Source organism: Sabethes cyaneus, chromosome 3 (assembly GCF_943734655.1).
Source record: "Sabethes cyaneus chromosome 3, idSabCyanKW18_F2, whole genome shotgun sequence".
In the NCBI taxonomy this organism is placed as follows: Eukaryota; Metazoa; Arthropoda; class Insecta; order Diptera; family Culicidae; genus Sabethes; species Sabethes cyaneus.
In genome coordinates this window covers 146,303,371-146,320,165 of record NC_071355.1, presented here as the reverse complement: position 1 = coordinate 146,320,165, position 16,795 = coordinate 146,303,371, and the positions used below count along the sequence as shown (strand labels likewise).

The 16,795-nt window shown below is 41.2% G+C and overlaps 1 protein-coding gene across 1 annotated transcript in view; it reads left to right on the top strand.

Annotated features, from left to right (window-relative positions):
- LOC128740232 (nucleolar protein 4-like) overlaps positions 1–16,240 on the top strand; it is a 121,745-nt gene extending 105,505 nt beyond the window's left edge. Inside the window, exons 2-8 of the mRNA XM_053835765.1 lie at positions 6,546–6,630; positions 14,655–14,729; positions 14,797–15,254; positions 15,333–15,485; positions 15,579–15,724; positions 15,824–16,002; positions 16,080–16,240. Coding sequence (XP_053691740.1) covers positions 6,546–6,630; positions 14,655–14,729; positions 14,797–15,254; positions 15,333–15,485; positions 15,579–15,724; positions 15,824–16,002; positions 16,080–16,240 — 1,257 coding nt within the window. The remainder of the gene's footprint in view (positions 1–6,545; positions 6,631–14,654; positions 14,730–14,796; positions 15,255–15,332; positions 15,486–15,578; positions 15,725–15,823; positions 16,003–16,079) is intronic.
- The last annotated feature ends 555 nt before the right edge of the window (positions 16,241–16,795 follow it).

The window sequence follows — 16,795 nt, the reverse complement described above, 5'->3', positions numbered from 1 at the left end:
TGGTCATGAAAACCACTAGAGGAACGTGATAAAACTTCGAATTACTGTTATAAAGGGTGTTCCAAATCAAATTGCATCTGTCGGCACGGTGTATCAGAAGTGATCTATTCTGATGGGAAGTTGCTTGTTCTTCAAACACCGCATCATGCTCAAAATGATCGGTTGTGGTCGGTTTCGATCATGGACGTTCTAAAGCACAAATTGAATGTACCACGATACCAAAATTCATCTACGATATGGTATGGGGAAGCATTTCAAAGAAAGGGAAACTTCCTCTTGTATTTATTGACAAGGGTGTGAAACTTGATGCAAAATAGTATCCGGAAATGGTCTTAGAACAAGTTTACCTTACGTTCACAAAATACCTAACGTTCGGGGAATGTATGGTGAAGAAGTTTACGGCTTTCACCAGGATAGAAATACTGTCACAGCAGAAGCTCAAGGATTATAAATATCATAATTTGGTTGAATTTAAGTTAGTTATCAACTAGATATGGGATGACGATGGAAGTAGTGCGTGCCGCATGTAACGACTTTAAAAAGCGTTTGAAGCGTGTTATCCAGGCAAAAGGCGATTCAATAGAGCAATGATTGTTTGTTGCGTTCTGTAGCTATGGGTAAACAACTTCTAAAACTGAAATCGAAATAAAGCCTTTATTTACAAAAATATATATCTTTGATTTTGTTCGAACATATATGTGTCACACTGTAAAGTTACCATAAGTGTGCTGTAGCAATACAATATGGCGTACTGATCAAAATTGATCTTATTACGGTTGCTTGTCAAACCGCGATAGATCTGCTAGTTTTTTAGAGCTATTAAATTGGGGCGAACCAACCACTGGTTGAAAGCCCCATTAAAAAAAGTTAAAGTTAAAGCTATTAAAATGGTAACAACCTGACCAAATAGATTTATTGCTGCCATTTTGAAGAATATTGGAGTTCAACATTTAAATCACTTTTTTTATGTGAGGCCATATTGCCATATTCTAGTATTTTGTTTTAGCTCGCAAATTCATCAAAGCAGTGTTTTGCAGAAAGAAACTTATTATCAATCGGTTTTCATGTCTCAGCAACTAAAATTATTTTGCTAGAAAATGAGATTGACTAACTGAATATATTTATTTAACAACCAGTTTTCGAAAATTGTAACAGTTCGATGGTGCGTTGATTTTATCTATCTATTATATCAATTTGCACGATAAAATCTAATGCGCATACGCTGCAAAACAACGGAGATTGCTTCAAATTTATTGAATATTCTATAGGAAAATAATATATCCTATATGGTCACCATAAATCAAATTGATTTGGATGATCTGACAGAAAATTTTTAAGTTTTCTGCTCTCGGATGTATTTTCAAGTTGATAAAGCTGGCGAACTGATTAAGCTTTTTACCAGACCGAAAAGCGAAAAGCTTTATTAAATTATGGCGGAGGCTGCCAAGCAGCAAGCTTAATCGGTTTTATTACTACTTGCAGCAGCGTGATACGCCTACTTGAGCTTAAAACCTGGCTTTTAAAGAGGTTATAAAATCCTTATGAAGAATGGGCCACTTGATCGGAAGGCAGTTTTATAGCGGTCATCTGGAAGTCCTCGTGGAGCTCATAGTTTTATTAGCGGTTTTCTGAAATTGGTCAGAAAATCCACTAGAGGAACGAGATAAAACTTCGAATTACTGTTATAAAGGGCCCAGCTAGCACCAACTCGTATATCAATGTACGAAAAATATCATAAATATCTCCTAACAAACTCGAAATCGTAACTAAAGCTGGATAAAGTGGGATCAAGTTGATTTTTTGTCGTATATAATGATAATGACTGACATACATACGATTTTCCGCACAAAATCATAGAGTAGTACGGAGCGACTCGCGCTTGTTCGGATATTATCGTAGATAAATACTCATATAGTCGTAACGCTCAAAATTATTCGTAATCACGTATATCGCCTCCAAAATAGTACGGATATGCCAATTTTGCGCATGAAATACGATTTATTTAGCATGTATATCAGTACGTAATGCTGATTTTTACCTTTTTTATACATATGAAAATGCTAGCTGGGGGTGTCCCACATCAAATTGCATCACGGAAAACGCGCTGTAGAAAATTACGCATCGAGTATCTTCTTTTGAAAATTTGGGTAGAAGTACTTTAGATTGTATTGTTTACATTATATTTTTATCGCAGTCTATTTTTCGAAAATTGCACGTACAATGTGCAGAAGGCTCCAAATAATGACGATCGGCAAAATGGGAATGTCACGGGCCCGGAAACAGTACACCCAGATGCTTACGAAGCCTGGATGATGAGACTTACGCCAAGGCGGACTTCTGGTAGTTTCCAGGACTACTGTTCTTTAACGCCCAGCACGAGTTTGATGTTCCGGAGGAAGTAAGGAAGCAGAAAATTTCAAAGTTTGCCAAGAAATACATGATTTGACACGCGATCTACTCATGTGGCAAACGGAGTGCACCGTTCGTGACTAGCGTACTGTAAACGGGTAGATCTACTTCAAGGAGTGTCTACAAAAGCGTCGCCTTCCTCTGTTGAAGCAACACGATGGCCCCTCGTTCTTCTGGCCGGATCTAGCTTCGGGCTACCATTCAAAGGATGTCATGGAGTGGTACGAAGCCAACGGGGTCACTATCGTACCCAAGGACATGAACCTCCCCAACGAGCCGGAACTAAGGCACATCGAAAAATGCTGGGCTATTATGAAGTAGGCACTACGGAAGCACCTCAAAGAGGTCAAATCTGAGCAAAACATGAAAAAAGTGGGTTTCCGTACAGAAGAAACTGCAACCAGGTGTTGTACAGATTCTTATGAGTGGAGTTAATCGTAAGGTGCGAGCATACGGTTATGGTATTGAAGTTGAATGAAATAAATATGCCAAAAGGTTACTAATGGGTTATATTTTACTGTCTGAAAGTTTGGAAACGATTCGTCGACTCGGTAATTTTCTATAGCGTTTGTTCCGTCTTCCGTGATGCAATTTGATGTGGGACACTGTTTATTCAAGCTAGAGTTACATTTGGGCTAGCATTAGCAACACATTTTCATCTCTTCAGTTAAAGTAACTAGTTTATAACTCTTTCTGGCCATAAATACGGCCATGCATATTGAAAAGGCTTCTGTTATTAAAAACTATTCAAATGCCTGATTTAGTTATTAAATCAAAACTAAAACACGAGGTTAGGTCTAACTTTTTATGGTCTGTTGGTTAATTCCTACAAAATTATTAAGGAACGCATAGAAAATAAAAGTTTCAATTTTCATCATGGTATCATTCACCTTTGGGTTAAAACCACTATAAAAAAAATTTCATCCTTTTTGATAAGCAAAAAGTAATAATTCCTCCGAAAAAAACTGTTATTTTTGTAAAACTTAACTTTGGAATAAAAATATGCCGAGGTATATTTTGCAATACATCATTTTTCCATTTACTTAATCTTGATTACTATTCAATTATGAATTGTTACAGTCATAAATTCTAATAAATGGGTACAGCGTTTTAGTTCCAAATATGTAAAGAAACTATTGCTATCATATAATGGAAGCGACACCAAACGTTATTAATTTTTATATATTTAGAAACTGTATTAGACTTGTTGATCAAGTTGATACATGTTTTAAAGCAAACGAAATTTCGTTGAAATCTTTTGAATGAAAATATCAATAACCAAAACTTTACTATCCAGATAGGCATATGCTTTAGATATATATCAAAAATATCATTCCAAAGTATGTTTAAGCAAAAGGAAAAATTCCGTTTGCAGTTGGACAGTTTCTGTCGACTACTTGCTACACAGTGTTTCACAGTGGTTGCTTGCAGAGGACCGTATCCCTCTGAAAATCAATACACCTTGGCAGCGTCCCGAAGAAAATAGGAAAAACAGTTCCGTCGTCCACCAGCTCAAGAAAAAGGACCGCTTGTCCCTTTCGAAATATACCACCCACTTCTCAAGTTATTCGCCCTTCACTAATGCCTTAGACATGCACACACACACTCACATAAACCACCTCCCCCCGTTGAATCAGCCATAGTCTCAACGCAAGCTATTCGGCTATCTCCGCCGCTGCTGTAAGCGTAGCGGTACCTGATCCCATTCTCCGCAAGTCGCCCCACGTCATCTATCTTTTTTAATTCTTGACAGTTTGAGCGCCAGCAAGAAACGAAAAAGAAGCCGCCTCCAACTTCTTCCAATGGTGCCGAGCGAAGAGCAAGGAAAAAAATACACACGCCCGAACGTTCCTTTCCTGGATGCTGATGTACACAATTCCCATTTGCACCCATTCTCCGTGCCGTCGGTTGCCCTTATGGTACTCAATGCCGCACAACACAGGGCACTGGGTTGCGGTGGGGTACGGTGGAAAAACAGGCAAGCAGTCATCGGTGGTCCGCAACAGAGCCGGGAATGAAGAGGGTTTTCCTTGATCCCTACAGCACCGCATCGGAAGAAATATAAAAGTTAGATCCTGACGGGTCCTGGGACGCTGCATCGTTGGTTTGGGGGACACTGGCTGGATAACGAACCCAAAGAGCTTCTGTATATCGGGCGAAAGCGACGTCGAAAAAAATTCCGAATCGAATTTTCCCCCAGCTTCTTCATCTAAGTTTTTTTTTCTTCTTCTTCGTCATGATGCCTGCCCGTCCTTCGTCTCGTTTTGCCCATTTTATCATGTAGCCTTGCAGAAGCTCCGTGAGCCATTCGGTACCATCTCCACCTCCATCTTACCCGCCTCCAATTCCACTGCTTTGCCAGTCCATTACGGCTACCCTTTTTGTACGATCCTTTTTCCTGCTGTCTGATGGCTGAAAATATAAAAATTAATTAATCTTAAGCCGAAGAAAGAGACCTGAGGATATGACAAGGGACAAGCAGCAGCGACAGCGGCTGCTCCGGCTAGAGAACGCCAAAGAAAAACCAACGAAGGGGACCGTTTCCTTACTCAACAGTACTGCTGACGGTGTCGGTCCGCATAAGACGAAAAGTTGGTAGGACCAAGGAATAGTTGCTACGGGATGCCGTTCGGTGGAAATGGGTGGGTAGATAATGCGAAGGGAGGATGTTTTGGGTAGCACTCCAAGAGCAGGGGGGATTCTTATAAAGGCTAAAGTTTCTGAAGACGAGTGATTATATTTTGCGAGGGTTCCTTCCAACGTACGAAGGTGGCACGGGGCACGGGGCACGGGTGAAGCAAAAAACGAGGACATGTCCGAATAGTGGGTGGTTTACGGCGATCCTATGTATTGTGCCCACTCCAGACCAAAATATTTTACCCGCCCGCAGGGTTTGGCTCTCCTCGAGTAGGCAGAATGAAGAATTGTATATTATCTACACAACAACTCCACCGTTCCGCATTTCCTTTTACATTTGGCACTCCCAAATAGCGTGTCTAGATCGATTCTCCTTTGACGGTGTATCTGTTTAGTCCTCGGGCCACCCTATTCGGTGCAATCATCACTCGCACATACGACGTCGCTGTTTTGCAGTGCGTTACTACTATTTCTTATTCATTCATGACATGAAGTAACCTGGTACCGAGTGGGGGATATAGAAATCATCCCATCCCAGCCTGTCCCCGCAAAGGTATTCATCGTGCGTGTGCACATCGTTCTTACCTATCCCCGTCAGAGCGAACCCTCCTCGTTTCAAATCTGATGCACTTTATCGGAAAGAGGATGTTGCCTGCCTGTGTTGTGCATCCATCCATCGCTGAAGTAATAACATCCTCACACTAACTACCAAAGTCATCCAGCTTAATGTTCATCTTCTTCGTCCTATCCCACTAACTGGTGGTTGGGGACGTTGAAATATTCTAAAATATCGGAAACTGATTTTATACCAAAGTATTCGTTCGACCGATGTTTGTTATTTCGATATGACATTAAATTAAGATGCTATGTTATGCTATGCTTATCGGTTGCCATATTCTAGCTACAACATCCCACAGCCCACCGAATTAGTAATATGAACAAACAGAGCATCTCCACCAATTATTAATAACGCGGCTAGTAACGCACCTTCTCGTTACTCGACTTCGCTTGATGAGTGTTTTACACCAACGGGGGGGGGGGGGGGGCGGGCGTCACTTACACTACTGGCTGTATATTAAAATGTTTCGAACAACGAAACCGCGTGCCTGTTGCAATCCAATCACAAATCGTGTAAGGAAGCATGCGGAAGGACCGATTGGAATAAAGCAGCGAAAGTTTTTTTGTTCGCTAGAAGTCATCAGATGTTTATCGATGAAGGGTTGTACTTTCGGATTAAATGATTGTTTTCGGTATCAAAAAACACGCTAAAATTTTGTAATTTGTAATGCCATTTCAAAGATAGAAATGATACTAAAAACCGTTCTTAAATTTACATTTAACAAATTTCGCTTAGACTGTTGAAAAAACTTAATAATGAATTTTTACTATTATAAAATAATAATTCAAAAATATATTGTATTAATCTTTAAACTAGTACATGATAGAATGACCATATGAAAACAACAATACTGAGCTTCTTGTTTTTATTTCCCTTTCAGGACTCTATTTCGATGCCTTTCAACAATGAATCAACAGAAAACAATGGCACCAGTGTTGGCGCGACGGGTGAAGATGCATACGCAGGTAATATTTTCACGTATAATTGGCGACGGTTTATTTTAATATCAGGAAAAAAGTTTTCAGCTATTGCATTTTATCAAATGAAAATATTCAATTAAAACATAAGATTACTGTCAAGTCATCTAAACAACATTTCAAAACATTTTCTTCGTGGACAGATTTCGAGTCCACGTGACAGCGAAAGCTTTTGGCACGACCCTTTCAAGAATCCAATAAAACTGGGTGGATAGCACATCTAGTCGGAACTGATTACGACAAACCTTTTGATAGGGTCTATTTTATCGATTTCCATAAAACATTAAACTCGAAAATTATAAGACCCGCAAAAATGTGATAAATATATGAGTAGCTTTTATAAAATACCCTGAGTTTTTAAAAAAAGTGACTGGAAAAAGTAAAACTAAAATCCAACATTGATTTTTTTAAGGCCGAGAGTAACATGGCCTACAAACAGGGGCGCATTCAGAAAATATTCTTACTGGGAGGGTTTGCCAAAAAAACTTAACTTTTATAAGTTCATTAAAAAGGGGTACTTTGCAGTCGAAATTGAGAATAAACAAAAACATCAACAATAACGTTGACGCGGATATATCTATCCATTTTAGTTCGGCGATATGTAGACCGGAAGGCACGCGTTCGTCAGCGTTATTCTGACAGTTTCCCCATCGATTAACTGTCAAATTGGCGGTAACGCAGCATGCATGCTTGCCGCTTAATGAGTGCTCGAATTTTCCAGGAAAAATTTACAGAGTAAATAGGGATAAATTTGTTCTGGCTTGGATGTCATTTTTCTGTGCTAACACTTCATATGACAAAAAATTGAACTCAAGTAGGTAAACGAAAATAAATGTAATTTTTTTCCATCGTTACAATAGCGATTGCTGAAACTTTGATTTGCTTTCACCATTAGCTGAAAAGTTGAAATTAGTTAAGTACAAGCTGACTCAATGAAATTATTTAGTAATTTGATAATTGAATGCATGACCAGAGTTAGTAGCAAGTGTTGGTGTCAAATAAATTTCGTAGGAATTAGTTCAACCATTCCCACTCCTGGTTTTACTTGAACTTAAATTTGGACTCGGACGTGGAGACTTGGTTTAAAACTTAAATTTAGACTTGGATTTGGACTTGAACTTGAGCTTGGGTTTGGATTTGGACTTGGACTTGGATTTGAATTTGGACTTTGATTTGGATTTGGATATGGACCTGGACCTTGACTTGGACTTGCACTTGGGCTTGGGTTTAGCTTTAGAGTTGGACTTGGACGTGGACGTAGGCTTGGACTTGGGCTTGGGCTTAGATTTAGAGTTGGACTTAGACTTGGACTTGGGCTTGGACTTGGACTTGCACTTGGACTTGGACTTGGACTTGGACTTGGACTTGGACTTGGACTTGGACTTGGACTTGGACTTGGACTTGGACTTGGACTTGGACTTGGACTTGGACTTGGACTTGGACTTGGACTTGGACTTGGACTTGGACTTGGACTTGGACTTGGACTTGGACTTGGACTTGGACTTGGACTTGGACTTGAACTTGAACTTGGACTTGGACTTGGACTAAGACTTGGACTTGGACTTGGACTTGGACTTAGACTTGGACTTGGACTTGGACTTGGACTTGGACTTGGACTTGGACTTGGTCTTGGACTTGGACTTGGACTTGGACTTGGACTTGGACTTGGACTTGGACTTGGACTTGGAATTGGACTTGGACTTGGACTTGGACTTGGACTTGGACTTGGACTTGGACTTGGACTTGGACTTGGACTTGGACTTGGACTTGGACTTGGACTTGGACTTGCACTTGGACTTGGACTTGGACTTGGACTTGGACTTGGACTTGGACTTGGACTTGGACTTGGACTTGGACTTGGACTTGTAGACTTGGACTTGGACTTGGACTTGGACTTGGACTTGAACTTGGACTTGGACTTGGACTTGAACTTGAACTGGGACTTGGACTTGGACTTGTACTTAGACTTGGACTTGGGCTTGGCTTTGGGTTTGGACTTATGCTGGGGCTTTGACTTGGACTTCACCTTGGGCTTGGATTACGGCTTAGAATTGGACTTCATCTTGAACATGGATTTTCGTTTTCGATTTAGACTCAATCGTGGACATAACTTTGGCTATGCGATTAATGGAAGATTTCCATCCTTCCAGCCAGGTGCATGATGTAACAAAATCGAATACGTAGCTTGCTCGAAAGTCTTTCCAGCAACGGTATCTAAGCCATCTAGTTTTGGAGGGGTCCAACTTTCATTGAGGAGTAACAGCTAACGTTGAGAGGAAACGATATCGTAGACCTTCTTCAACGAATGTCAAATCCAGAATATTTCATTAACATTGACTTGTTATGCTATAGATTGGTAATAATAAAGAAAGTCAATAGCAAAATGTTTGACTTTGACAATGCCAATTATATATTTGCTTTAGGCGGGGTTTGAACCCCCAACTGTGCATAGTGGTTTGAATGCTTGAAATCGTGAACTTTTTAGTAACTCTTTTAATAATGATTTTATTAATATAGTATATTTGGAAGAATTTTTGTATACCAATAAACGCAACGGTTGATCAATAGTTTTAGTTCGAACTCAATCACAGGTGGCGCTGCAAAATCAAACCTTTTTGTTTTATGATGTACAGCTATGGTTTCTTCAGAAAAGTTGTATATGATCTTATTGCAAAAGTATTTGCTGAAGGTACCATTTTTCCAAGTATCGCAGTTTTTGAGATATTAGGCGTCATTTTTGGTAGACCCCACGGGAAGTGGATAAAAACGATCATATACGTAAGCATTCCTGTGCGGCGTGGACCTCGATGGCATAAAACGCCGCTTCTGTAAAAAACATATTTCAAGAAAAAAGATGGTTGAAAAATAAAATATTGTCTGCTTTTCCTTTTTTCTCAAGCTGTGTTTTGAGCTCAAAGCTTAAAAGTTATAGACGTCTTTTTCGAACTTCTACCAACAAAAAAAAAAAAAAAGTTGTTCCAATAGTTTCCGAGAAAAAGTACAAGGGTCCACGCCTAGTGGCATGGACGCAGGCTTGACGTAGGACTACGAATGTAGAGCAATTCGTCTCCCAATGATAAAAGCGGTAATTTTTGTATGAATTTCATGTACAGATGCCCAAGTAGCGCATTAAAGGATTGGGTTCTTACAATATAATGAAAAATCGGATATATCACGTGTAATTTCTTCCATCTCCTCATTTTCATGAAAGTGTGTCTTCGTTACAGTCGCCAAGGTTGTATACACTTGATCCACTATGACGGCATACTTTGATGGATTTTTATCGTTCATTCAAAGTAAATTTATGCCATAAGCCATGCTCTTTGCAAAATTTTTGAAATCTGGTTAAAATAAAATGTAGCTAAGGAAATTCTTGATTCCTTGCTGCCATTAACTCATTTTTTTTTAGTTTTGCGACTTGGTTCGGTCTGACTTAACACCGAATGTGAGAAATTCATAATTTCAACTCTTCAGATAACTTAAATTGTGGACCTGAAAAGTTCCGTTTGTTAATCTTGAATTCTCAAATTTCTAACTCATGATGTCCATTGTCAACTCTCCTCCTTTAGATGGGTTATTGGTGTGAGGATTCACAGTATTGGGAATATTGTTTACCGGACAAACGCTACTGGTTGGATCTGTAATCAGGATAGACTTTTATGTTTATGATCGTTTAGATAAATTTGTCCAATACGTTTTAGTACGGTAGACAGAAGTCGAAATTCGATTACTTTTGAAGATTATTATATTGAAAAGTTATCCATGACGTGTAACACAATTAGTAGCAATTCTATTTGGACACGGCTTCATCGCCACAAATTTAATGTTTTAAAGAACTAATCAGAAGAAAGTTCTTTGTGATGTAACAAAACAGCTACATTTGGAAATTTCATTACGATTAGTAAAGAAAATTTTAATCTCTTCATAATACAATTCGTTTGTCCTAAAGAGGACGGTTTGGAGCCTTTAGAATGAACCCGCTGACCGAATGACGATGCGCAGCGAAAGACAATGTGCCGATGCCGATGTGTCACCTGCCAAAACCGCTGACCGCATGACGATGCGCAGCATTCGTTTAACCCATAGCGCATCTCCCACATATTTCTGTCATCCGTGCTAGGGAAGCATTGACGTGGGAAGGCAAAAAAATGAAAATAACGAAATGATGAATAATCGTCTAATATTTTCTCAATTATTAAACCTCTGTTACGGAAACATGTACTCTACTGTATTGTAATGGATTTTTTGAAAAATTTCCAATCGATTGATACCAATATCCGTAGAATCTATTAAGGGATGACTATGTTATAAGCGTGCCTACTATAACCACTTTTCATTATATGTGTTTTCGTTTTTCTAAAGTGCACCCCATATAGATAGAATAGAAATCAAAGACGTAGTCCTACATCAAAAGGTACATGAAATACATGTTTGTACAGGAGCGACGTTTCATTCCGTCGAAGTTGTTCCACGCCGTACAGGAATGCTTTCGTGTATGATCGTTTTTATCTACTTCCCGTGGTCGGATCATTACGAAATTAGTATCAAAATAAACGGAAGAGTGCATCCTCCAGCATTTTGTTGGCGGTAGCTGTAGGCACGTTGATCACAGCGATCTGCATATTCACATAACCATTTTCCTCAATACAGAGCTGATCTCTCAACGCGCCCTGCAGAGTCAACTACCGTCGTAATCTCGTCAAGATTCCTGCACTCAACAAGAGCACGGTGCGATAGGGTTTTGACCTGTCCCTCTTCGGTCAGGAACTTTTCTGTAAGCTAATATTTCGAGGAAAAGATTCCACCATAGATTACACTATTATAATATTCCTGGAACGGATCCTAATGTGCTAAAGGGTCTCTCAAACGCGGCTTTTAGGTTTGGTGTCCTGAGCTCTAACAGGACATTGCAACGTTTGCAACAGGTTTATGGGGTTTGAGCTTCACTCGGATCTTCCACAACCCCTGAACCCCTTTACTTAAACCCTTAGGCCCGCTCTCCCGCCGCTACGCCTATGGTGACATTTGGAGATGTTTAAACACAGGTTTGAGAAAATCTTCCAAAGACAACACCTTCAAGGTGTTGTGCAGGAATCGCAAGGTGCAAACTTGCGCCTACCGACTAAAGACTCTTTTGCTCTACTTTTCCTCAACTCCTTCCGGGACCATCGTTGAGTATTGCTTCGGGAGAGAGGACCTGTCTAAGCACTTCGCCGTCGTTTATCGTTACACGTCTAGGTTCAAAGCAACAACACCTGTCATGCTCTAACTACTGCACCCATCCCTAGGCCCTGTACTGCCTAGCTGCCAAGTCCGCCCTTTAACTGACCCTAGCTAAGCTATGTCAGCCCTGTCGTTGCTCCTGCTCTAGACGTTGCAACTTGGCTATCACGTCCCTCACCGCCCTATCGTTCTGCACATATCCTCTGTATGATGTTGTCAGTGTTGATGACTAGTGCAGCGACCGCAAGCTTCTCACACCGAGTGGTATCGAAGCGCTGATAGTGAAACATCACGTGCTCCGGCGTTTTCTCGGCTGTCGTACGCACGGGGCAGAAGGGTGACTCTACCCTCCCACAAATACTTCTTAAAACACCCATGGCCTAACAAAAATTACATGAGGTGAAAGTTTACCTCACCATGTCTTCGGTTGATCCAAGATGAGATATTTTGGATCAGCCTGTGGGTCCAGCGCAGTAACCGCCATTGACGCCGTACCACAAGCATATTCCACATGTTTGGTGAAGTGCAGCCTATTGTCTGCCATGACACCCAAATACTTCACATTATGTTTAGAGACAATCTCTTGTCCCCGTACCTTAATTTTGGCCACAAGAGTCGCCTTACGGTTGCTGATCATTACAGTTTCCGCCTAATGGTATGCCACTGTTGGGACGATATTGTTGGCGAAGCCGGTATACTCCACCCCATTGGGCAGCTTGGGTCTCAACACCTGATCGTACATAGCGTTCCAGAGCGTCGGACCGAGAATCGAGCCCTATGGAACACCGTTGTTACTTTGTACTTCATTGCCCTATTAGCCGTGTCGTACACGTAGCATCCGGCATACTTCTAGGCATTTTAGGATATGCTTGGATCGCCACCTTCAAGGTTTCGTTCGGTTTCCCATCAGGACCGGGAGTCTTCTTCGTCTTTAAACCCCAGACAAACGCAATGAACTACGCATTTGTGACCGGTGTGAGGGTGTTGTTGGTTTGACAGTAGGGGGTCGGAAGTCGCGTCACTGGGTTGTGCTGCGGAAATAACCCTTCCACGATGTCTCCTTGCTTTCAATGGTCTCGTTCAACCAGTATACTAAGCGACGACCGTTCATTGGCTGCACGTTCATAGGCATGGTTTTATTACATTCTCTCATTAGAACGTTCCTCAGCTCATTGACAGTCAGGTTCTAGCGATTGCTCTCTGCGCTGTGGTGCTTCCACGAAAAGGTCCTTATCGAAGGTTTTCAGCCTCCATCGGTCCATAGTATACCGTATGGCTTGATGGTCACTTGATGGGTGTGCTCATCGGACACCCTCCAGACCCTATTGGCTCTAGGAGTATTAGGCCTACTACCTTACTCGAGTGCCCAGGCATTGAAGTCAGCCACAATGACAACCGGCTTGCGACCCGTGAACTCACCATTGAGCTTATCTAGCATATCCGGTGACCACCTAGGCGGAGTGTAGCAGCTGCAGATGTAGACGCCATCGACTACAGCAATCACATACTCCTTTTGGTCGGTCGATACCACTTCTTGGATAGGGTATCTGTCCATGACAGCAATTGCTGCCATCCGACCCTTATCCGTTACCCAGTCACCGTTGCCCCGATGGACAGGGTAGGGGTCTGCGATAATGGCAATATCGCATTTCGTCTCAACCTCCGATTGCCAGAGCAACTGTTGCGCCGTTAATCTGTGATAACCTGACTTCACCGCTTTAGAGCCTGCTCAAAGGTCGGACACGTTGGTTCGCCTGTGGCATGTTTATTGCCTGCTTCTGTTGTGCACATCGCCTACACAGCTGAGACCGATCAAGGGTTTTGTATTTCCCCGGCAGATGGCCAAAACTCATGCATTTGAAAAAGAACTCCAGTGAGTGCACACACGGATCAACAAACCTTAATTTTGCCAGGTGCCAGCATATCGCTGGCAATGGCTTCTGGCACATTAATGGTTACGATTTGCATATCACCGTATGCCTCTCGCAACCTCATTGGTGCTACCCTGGCTTTGAACTGTTCCCTTAGAGCATTTTGCAGGTTTACTGCAGTTGAAACCTCGTCGAGATTTTTATACTCTACGAGAGTACGTTGCTACAGGGCCTTGATCTGGCACGCTTCGCCCAGAGATATTTCCATCAGTCCCTTGTAACTACTTCGTGCTCTGGACCAGCTAACTGGCACCTTTATCTCATTTGCTTGGCGTTGACGAGAGCTAACATCAGGCGGGCTCAGGAGTCGTGGGCCCCAGCTGAAGAGCTAGCTTGTGTGAAGAGTGGCGAATATATGATTTCTCGTTTACGCTAACGCTAACATGTTGGCTTCGAAAACATGGCTGCCTGCCAGCTACTTGCTCTGGACCGTCGGTTCCTTTTTGAACTTGATGAGCATCTCCTCCGCTTCATCTATGACATCTATAATAAGCCAACCGTCTATCTTTGGTCTTTGGACCTTTGGACCATTGTTTATACTAGAGTGGAGGCTTTCTCTGCCTGTAACTGGTAGAGAAAGAAGAAAGAGCTCCGAACAACCTATTCATTTGTGTCCCTAATTCGACCTCTTGGGATATCTTGGGTACTTTTAAAACGTCTCTACCATGACCTTTATGGAATGCAATGTCTAATATGGCCATCTATTATAGATGAACACTCAGTGTTCTTTCAATTTAATTTTTTATGAGTATCCGATTGACTTAAAAAGTTTGTTATTCTATGACGAATTTAAGTATGTTGCTGTTATCAGTTACTAAAAGTTAATAATATTAAATCCATTTTTATATTTTTTTCCAGGTCTCATCAAGGATGCCGACAAATTCAAACTGATGCTGCTGGCATGGAACTATCAAAACTCAGCGGCAGGTAAATGTTAGTGTATCGATTATATATCTTTTCGAGCAAAGTCCCTTCTAACTGGTTTCTATTTGCTCTATAGCTCAAAACGGTGCCGAAGGTCCGGACCTGGCTACTATGACCAACCTCTGGCAGCAGTACCAGAACGCTCTTGCGATGAACGCCAAGACGTCCTTCAACCAACTGCCGATTACCGAACGTCAGCAATCGTCTCCCATCGAACAGCAAGATGAAACGAACTCTTCCGAGCAGAAAGATGACGACGAGCTTTCGGAAGATGATTCTGAGGATCGCATCGAGGCAACCGTTAATGATCCGGAACGATTGAAAGCATTCAACATGTTCGTTCGGTTGTTTGTTGACGAGAATCTGGATCGTATAATTCCAATTTCGAAGCAACCCAAAGAGAAGATTCAAGCTATTATAGATTCCTGTACACGACAGTTTCCCGAATTTGCAGAACGAGCTCGGAAACGCATTCGAACCTATCTTAAGTCCTGTAGGCGGAATAAAAAGACCCGTGAGGGATGGGAAAACACTGTAAGTGAGGTTGATCAAAAGGAAAATAACCCATACACATTTCAAAACAATACTAATAAACAGTTTTACCCATTTTAGTCGCGGCCAACGCCAGCTCATCTGACGTCCGTTCAAGCGGAACAAATTCTGGCACTAGCCTGTGAGAACGAAAGCCTCAATGCCAAAAGAATGCGGATAGGATTGGAACCGATCAGCCAATCGGTGAATCAGACAACGGCGGTAAGTTTTATGGTAAAATGTCCCCTTCCAATGTAGAAGGCAGTTTTCGAATTAGCATCCATGCTCGAACGATATCTGTAATTAATCTGTCGTTATCAATTTCAGACATCAGAACCACCAAATGTACCAAATCTCTACCAAAACATGAACATGAAGTGCGAAACGGACACCGTACCAGCTGTGAAAACGGAACCAGTCCCGAAAATGTCACCAATCCAGAACACAACCCCCGATATGAATCAAATGAAGTTGTAAGTACACATTTTTGTAAAGAGTCTTTGTAATTTATCTTGTTGCTGTAGTAGTCGTAGAGAATTATTGTAATTAACGTGTATTAATCATATTTTTAGAAATATTCCAAGTGCCAGTGCTAGCTCTACGCCTACCATCCCAACGACGGTGCCAACTATTTCCAATTTCCACGACTACAACACCGGATTCCAGAACCGATCACAGCACTATCAGAATTTTATGAATTCGGTTAGCAGTTCGAACAGCACTACTACTACCATGTCCGCCACGGGTACCGGTAAGCGCTTCAATTATGCGATAGACTTAGCCTTAATGTGTTTCTGTTACTAACCAATGGTCATTGTTTGCTTACAGCTCCGACAGATTTATCGATGAAACGACCCATCTTGGCACATAAACTCAATAGTGCAGAAATCACCGCCGTCAAACAGCTTGTCACCGGTTACCGGGAGAGTGCTGCCTTCCTAATGCGAAGTGCTGATGAGCTGGAGAATCTTCTGCTTCAGCAGCAATAAAACCACATACGCGAAACAAACTCTTGAAATCCTACGATACATTATTATTAAACTAGGACACGAAGAAAAAAACAACAACCAAAAAGTTACTCATTCGGAGATACCAAAAACTACCTGTACGGCTAACAGTTTAGAAGATTCAAGTGAAAAATCAGACAAACCGACTTTAGTGTCATAAGCCAATTTAAGTTTTCTGTAAAAAGTGTTGAATAAACAAAAGTTAGAAATTGAAATTTTCGAAAACTGGCGAAAAATACAAAACACAGGGTGATATAGAACTACAAAGAAATTATATTTATTTTTAAAGTAAAACGATGAAAAAAGATACGTACTCCCAAATTAAGAAAAGAGGAGAAATGTTCGTTCAAATTCTTCGAAGCAAAACACACATTAACGTACATAATACACTGTGTCATGACTACGGCAAGTTTGCCAACTTACCAGAATAAAATAATTGTAATTAAGCTCAGTAGAAAGGGAAAAACCAGATCAAACTTTAACTATTGGAATATTTCCAAGAAAACCTTCAATAAAACTAATACGATTATCTTAGCA